The sequence below is a fragment of the Seriola lalandi genome, unplaced genomic scaffold (assembly GCF_002814215.2).
Source record: "Seriola lalandi dorsalis isolate HSWRI2012SDOR001 ecotype SW California unplaced genomic scaffold, Sedor1 jcf7180002054937, whole genome shotgun sequence".
Classification (NCBI taxonomy): domain Eukaryota; kingdom Metazoa; phylum Chordata; class Actinopteri; order Carangiformes; family Carangidae; genus Seriola; species Seriola lalandi.
In genome coordinates, this window is record NW_019525489.1 from 1,091,759 (window position 1) to 1,099,532 (window position 7,774).

The 7,774-nt window shown below is 39.2% G+C and overlaps 1 protein-coding gene across 1 annotated transcript; it reads left to right on the forward strand.

Moving 5' to 3' along the window:
- LOC111644595 (homeobox protein Hox-D9b-like) lies at positions 1–5,103 on the forward strand. The gene is made up of 2 exons (XM_023393508.2): positions 1–735; positions 2,255–5,103. Exons 1-2 carry the CDS (start codon positions 48–50, stop codon positions 2,497–2,499), a joined length of 933 nt encoding a protein of 310 aa, XP_023249276.1. The 5' UTR covers positions 1–47; the 3' UTR covers positions 2,500–5,103.
- Positions 5,104–7,774: the final 2,671 nt, after the last annotated feature.

Consider the following 7,774-nt stretch of genomic DNA (forward strand, 5'->3'; position numbering starts at 1 on the left):
TTTACAGTCGCACTTAAGTGTCTTTTTATTGAAATAATAAAATAAACATGTCGCTAACGAATTATTATTCCATGATGGGGCTCCAGACCGAGGAGCCGTACGGTGCACACTTCATCCCGGGAAGCTTGCAGGGTTCGACGGCCGGCTGCGCAAAGCCAGCCCGGGGAGCGGAGGAGGAGGAGGGGACTCCCAGCTCACACATTCCGGATTTCTCACATTTTTCCAACAAACAAACGAGCTTAAATGGCTTTTCTCCTTGGACAAACACCTCCACTTCCTCTTCATCGTCTTCTCCGCAGCTGCAGTCCGCCCCCGGTGCCTCCATCCCCGGCCTTTTTCATCCACATCACCTCTTGAGTCACCACCACCCTTATTACGGCCCACAGGCGCAGGCACACGCCGAACACCTCGCATCCTCGGCCGCTTCGGAGAGCAGGTTCGTCCGCTGTTGGGAGGGGGCGACTCCCACCTCGGAGACCGCTCTGTCACAAGCTCCAGTCAGTTTTCCCGGGTGTCTCCCCGCTCAGGGTGACCTCTCCAATCCGAGCCCCAGGTACGAGGCGATTAAACCGGAAAGCTCACCGCCGGCACACGACAGCCCCGGGGATTCTAGCTTCGCCAGCCCGGCTGAGGTGGTCCTCGAGCGGCTTGGGACCGTGGAGGAGCTGGGAAGAAAGCCCGAGCCCAAGAAAGAGGAGGAGGAGAGAAAAACACAGCAGAAGCAGCCTGACCCGGGTAAAGAGAGATATACCAAACTCAAGAATGTTTATTAGCGCTTAAGAAGTGACATTACACAGGTGTGTGTGTGTGTGTGTGTGTGTGTGTGTGTGTGTGTGTGTGTGTGTGTGTGTGTGTGTGTGTGTAAAAGAGAGGGAGAATGTGGCCTTAGTAAGTAAGTAAGTGTGTGTGACTTTTATAGCCCTATAAATGTCTTGTAAACGGTAAAATATAAAACTTTATTGTCCATTAAAATAATTAAGGTGCTATTGCTGTTATTTAGCCATTTGTCACTATAGGGAAAGACGCAGGTTACAATACATTTCTCTGCTTAGATTTTGCACGAAGTCGGTGAGACAAAAAAAATCCCATTATTGTTCATAACTTGCAAATAAGTAAACTTAAAATCTACAAAAGTATTTTTGAAAAAACGGAATTATGATTATGATTATGAACAAAAATGACAGAACAGTTAGGCTTCTAACAATAACAATACAAATAATTATAATAATGCTATTTTATTACTACAGATTTTTCTTTTATTAGATAATTGCTACATTTAATTTTCTCATCGCATTACAGTGTATTTGTGCTTCTGTAAATGTAGGCTATTGGTTCATCGTTAAAATGTGCAACAGAATTAAAAGCTATGAACTTCTATTGACTTTTTAATGTCAGAAATGAGGTTTAATTTCAAATGATTTTTTAAAATCTTAGAGGTCTACTTACTGTTAAATGAAGGTGTCAATTAGATCTTTGGCAACCTGAAGTCCACTTCCTAATAAATGAATGAATAATGAATGAATAACTCAAGAAGTGAGGGAAGATGTGTTGTAAAGTGGTGTTAGTGTATAGCTACCAAACCTAATACTTGTTGCTCTCTTGCCGTCTGTCTGTCTGACTATAATTTCTGTCAGCAATCTGCTGCTGCTTTACTTCTTTAAGTGGCCAATAAAACATTTCATATCAGTCAAAGGTTCAAATATCTCTCCCCAACTGCAGTTTAATAATTCTAGAAAATGAGACTCAGTTTGGCAGTTTATCAGCACTCAGACAGAGATTTAGACTATTTTTATTGGGTATACTCCGCTGTATTTATTGCTGCTTGCTGTCCTTCCAAAATCATTTTCATTATCAAAAGATCTAATAGCTACATCAGAAAGTGCAAACATAATTTAACATAATGTGACATTATGTTAAACTGTTGAAATGAAGGAAGGGGAAAATGAGGGTATTAACAACCCTAATGCTGAAACTCTGTTACTGTTTTAGCTTCGGAGAAATTGAATATCGTCTTTATTGAGCTGTTATTGTTTCTCTTTCTAATGAGCCACACGTTGAAGGATCATAAAATTTGTTCCTGAGAATGTTTTCTTAGATTTTTTTTTTTTATGTCACTCTTTGAACTATTTACAGCACACACACACACACACACACACACACACACACACACACACACACACCAACCTGCAGAGAGTAAATACACTGCTGTGTGGTTTGAGTAAAACTCTACACCACTTTGTCTCTTCTTCTGCAGAAAATCCATCAGCCAGTTGGATCCACGCCAAGTCGACCCGGAAGAAGAGGTGTCCGTACACCAAGCACCAGACCCTGGAGCTGGAGAAGGAGTTCCTCTACAACATGTACCTGACCAGGGACCGGCGCCTGGAGGTGGCAGGACTCTTAAATCTGACAGAGAGACAAGTCAAAATCTGGTTCCAGAACAGACGGATGAAGATGAAGAAGCTGATGATCCGTGAGAGGAGGAGTATGAACGAATGATGGATTGAGAGGGGACGCTGGGGTTGGTTTTTTTTTTTTTTTTTTTCCAGGATGGGAGAGGAGGTTTTGAGGTTAGAGCTGATAAGAAAAAAAAAAAAAGAAAAAAAAGAAACACAATTCCCCAAGATATCCGACATCTTTAACACCGACTGGCCCCATCAGTACAGAGCAGTGGCTCGTGGGGCTGACATGGCCGCCTCGGAAAAACTACAGAGGTGACACTGCAGGGAAGACCAAGATGTGTTGTAACACTTTAAAAAAAAAATATTCCTATCAACCTCTTTCGACCTTTGACCTCATGTTGTAGAATTCTTCCATCCGCATGTTGCAAAATGAAGACAGTTAACCTGTAACCTGGGACAGTTGTAAATAATACTCAGAGTGAAATGGTAACATTCACACAGAGATCCATAAATTGAAACAAAACACACACTAGTTGATATCAAAGACTTTTCTCATTTTAAAACACATCTGTTTTTGATAAGGTTGTATATCTCACATGTCCAGACTGAAAACATTTGACACACACTTGAGTTCACATAAATTGTCTGTGCTTTCTGCCAAATTGCGAATCGTGCTTTATGATTTAGTGCTAAAACTATCATCCTCATAAAAGCTGCTTTCAGCGTGCCAGACGAGGCTGTACTACTATCAAAGACAAACCCCAGGAGTGGTCTTAAGGCCGAGCACCTGTCTTTTACGGTCTGAAATAGTAGTCGCGGAGCATTTAGTTGAAATTAAAATGGAATACTTGTTTAAACGACTGCTAAACAAACAGAAGCCTGACACTTTAAACTAATGAGAATAAGGCGAAACTGGAGAGAAGTGATGAGTTTCAGTTTCAATATGATGGGTTCATGTTCTTTATTGATCTGTTTGTTGGCTTTAATTTTAAGGTTACATCTGTCAATATTCTTGGTTTCAAATACTGTAGTTTTAAGTGATTTGCATGGTTGAATGTTTTTGAATCTTAAGACTCAAAGCACATTTAGTGTGGCCGGACTTATTGTCTGCTGCTAGTCAGTCTCATCGCTTCTGGCTAACAATGCCATTACCCTGACATAAAAAAACAAACACATGTGAAATTGTCATTTTCACATGTGAAATATCTGAAAAGAACATATGCCTATATTTGAAATCATCACATGTGAAATGCTGTTTCACATGTGAGGAACCACATGTGCCTGATTGTGAATTTTTCACACTTGAAAGGGTCTTCCATGTGTGATGAACATGTTTCAGAAGTGATAAATTAACGTGCGCTTCTTTGTAAGGGAAAGTTTGTTCAAACCAAAGTTGAAGAAGTGTCAGAAACAGAAGTTACTGTGAACTTCCTGTTAAACTGAAACATCCAACTGATTACGCACACGACAACAAGGTCAGATGTTACAGTGACTTTGTGTCGACTATATCCAGTATTGCATTTCAATGAGCTCTTTCTGAGTTTCCAGCTGAGTTAAATCTTAACGTGCGCTGTTGTCTGTCCCTGGTCCTGGACTGAACACAGACACAAAATGTGTAAAAAAAAAAAAAAATAGTTGGACAACCAGAGGTTTAGCTGCAACCTGCTGAAACACGTATTATGTTTATCCACAACCTTATAGATTATTACACCGCTTGCAGTTGTAACCTTAATGTGGAAGATTATCTTTAACAAATCTTTTATTCTGGAACAGAAAAGTAAGTCAAGTTGTCACGGTTGAAAAAATGTAACAATAAAATAAAACATAAACATACAATGTGCGTCAGGCACGTCCAGGTGAGTAATGCTGCTTCAGAGGCCTCAGAGAGATGTGTTACAACCAACCCTGGTCTCCCCTAAAACAATATTCAAAAGGAACTTTTAAAGTTGTGTTCCTCAAAGCAGAATGAGCTTCTTCCTTTGTTCCTGCTTTTATAGACTGTGCATGTCGCCTCATGGGCAAATTTGTTGTTATATTGTTGTTGTTGTTGTCGTTGCTGTTGTTGTCGTCATTGTTGCTATGTGTATGTGTTGTTACTGTGGGTCTAATGTGCAGATATGGTCACGCCTATATTCCTCTACACACACACACAGACACACACCATTCCACTGTGGACACTCAAACCTCAATTCACACCAGACCCCGAACAATAACCCGGACCTCAGAAATGATGTTTTACCTCATTGGGACTACTGGTCTCAACAAGGACTGTGTCTATATTGGAAGAGATCCCATAGAGGTAACAAAAACACACGCACACACGCGCACACACCAGTCACGGCTAAGCTATGGTGTGACAGCAGTCTGATGGTTAGTCTTCATGTTTCACTGTTACCTCCTGGAACAAACAGCTACAGCTCATATAAGACCTTTTACAAGAAACACACACGCACACACACACACACACACACACACGCACACGCACACACACGCACACGCACACACTCTCTCTGTTGGGAGAAAAGGACACACATCAGGCTATGTTAGCCTACAGCGGCGGGCCTGTGCTGTGATTCACCTGGAGTCAACATGCGATGACGTAAGGCCTTCATCTGCTCATTTAGGCTCAATCTGCTGCTCGTGGTGATTTTTTTTTATTATTGAAATAAATGACGGATTACAACAAAATGATTCATCGTGAGTCTTCCGTGTTGCTTTTCTTTTTTCCTTTCGAGATTTTCTGTGCGAACTAGTCATTTAGTTTACATCAGATTTTTGGCTTTTATTTTGAACTTTTCTGTTAATATCAGTGGTTTAGTTGAAGTAGCCGTAGCAGTCCGTTTCATATCATTCCTTCCCATAATTACGGAGATTATAATAATACGAAATTACTACTCATAATAATGATGATAAATATTCATGCATGCAATCGTTTGGTTAATTATTATATCTTAATAAAACTACAGTTGTAGTTATTTATATTTTTTGCATTAGGCTAAATGTTTTTGTATTAAATAGAAAAACAACACACTAAATGCTAGTATACTGTTGCACTGCACATCTGTTTTATTATTCTATATTTATAATGGTGTGATCCTACAGGAGAAAAACAAGTACACAAGACAAGCAGTGCGTCCTGTTTGCTGTTTTACTGGATTATAGGTCAATATTACGATTTATAATGTTGTTTATTATGATAATATTATTCCAACGTCAAGGTGTTTGACTGTTCTCAGGTGTGGTGTGAGTCTCGGTCTATAGAGAGACATTTCTGACTCCTTGTTTTGTCAAAGTCAGTGCAGCGCCTCGTAGCTTCCCTCATTTATTGCGGCCATATAATCTGCTCAGAGCTCATCCTGCAGGGTCATAAACCAACAGCATGCATTTGGAGAATAAACGTGACTTTCTCCCCCAACTCAAGACAGAGAGACAGAGAGAGAGAGAGAGAGAGAGGTGCCATAAAGTCATTTAACCCAGACAGCCATCGTGACTATAGGCTGTATGGTTTTATTGGACACTCCTTCCTCCCTTTGAGCCTCAACTGTCCTTCTAAATGTTAAAGTCATTGTCTGCGGATGAGACCAGACAGCCTCAATCGCATCTCTGCAGCGACCGGGGCCACAAAACACAGTGGATTTCATTATCCCGGGAATTAAAACAAAGGCTTTTATGCCTGAAGAGCAAATGAGTGGAGATGGTCCCATTTCTTTTTGCTAAAAATCCGACTTCAGACTGGTTGTATCGGTGATCACTAATACAAGCCTGTTTATATTTTAAAATGCGGATTATAGCCTTGATTTTAAGCTGCAGACAATAAACACTTCATCGTAGCCGTCTGCAGCACATTATGCTATATTGCACGTTTTTGTTTTATTTCTATAAATGACGCATTTCCTCATTTCCACATTATAAATGTCTGTATTTAAATTAAGCACGTAGAGTGAGTTATTCCCATACAGTCCTGCTGTATTTACTGAGCACTGATACACAGTGTTAAGAATAATCTGGAGAAACCACAAAAAAGAACATAGTCTATATATTCCTTCCTTATTACTACATTAGAATAACAAAATAAATTAACATAAGCTAAAGCGCAATAACACAAGCAGCAAAACGAAAATGACTGTACAATACAGGCAAAACATGTTAAAAATAAATAATAAAAATAGGCTAATTAAATAAATAAATGAATAAATAAATAAATGCGTTGATAATTCTGATTAAATGTATAACACGAAGCCTGAGAAGGAAGCATAAAATAAAATGAAAGGAAAGAACTGCATTAACCTTCAACTACAACAAAGGGAATACTTACTGTGATGCAAAAATTAAATAGGGCGGGGAGTAATGTTCAAATTATTGCTTCCGATTAAATGTTGTTCCCAATACAGTTTCTGCAATAAGATAAAACGTATTCACAACGGCACAGTATCTCAGATTTGTAATAAGAACAAGTTAGAGTTATAAACAAAGTGATTATTTAGAAGGATGTATTTCCCACTGGGTTATTTGTTGGCTATAATATTAGTTTGAACTAATAATACTGGACTGGTATCAGCAGTATATTTTCAGTCAATTGTTTCAGAAAATACTAAATAGTACAGACTATAATAATTTGTTATTTAAGTATAGCGTCTCTTCAAAGGGACTGAATGAATGTGGAATCATATGGAATGAAACTAATGATAAATGATCAGTAATCGATTTTATCAACAAGCAGCTGATTTTGTTGTGTCAAAATGTGTTGTGGATTTGGACATTTAAAGATGTATTTTGCCTTTAAAGGCTCATGAACATCCGGTGGCTACAAACAGCACTGTGGTCTGTGTGCAGTGACTGTGTTTATCCGCTGGGTGGCGCTGTTGTGTTTCCTGAGCCGCAGCAGCGTGTGACGGTGGTTCAGTGGTGACTTGCTCACTCCTGTGGACTTCAAAGCTCAGTAGAACCTCACATGACAAAATCGATTAACACCGACAGTAAAAATGTGATCGATTCACTCGAGACGTGAAGTTAGAAAACATACTTTACTTCCTGGAAAAGGTCGTTTAGGAGGAAGTGTAATTACGTGACTTAAAGGGCTTTCCCGCTGCATTTAGCTAATTATTTTTTTTACTCCATGACACTTAATCCATTTTTAGGCTGTGCTAAGATTAAATATTCAACACTCAGAAAATAAAAGCTTGAACCCTGAAATTAACTTTTCAGGAAATAACCATGTTGAGTGTCGCCCTGCAGTGTTTTACATGTTCTGACTGACTAAAAGATTTTTTTTTTTTGAAAATTATTAAAGAATTAATTTTTCTCACCCTGTACGAAAATTTAATCATTGAGCCATTCAGTGATAGATTAAATAAAGTTATGATTTGAATAAT

What these genes read in the sequence shown, in the direction of transcription:
- LOC111644595 (XM_023393508.2), top strand. Translation starts at nt 48, where the DNA reads ATGTCGCTAACGAATTATTATTCCATGATGGGGCTCCAGACCGAGGAG. An exon ending in GCAGAAGCAGCCTGACCCGG is followed by an intron (nt 736 to 2,254) that starts GTAAAGAGAGAT and finishes CTTCTTCTGCAG; the next exon opens with AAAATCCATCAGCCAGTTGG.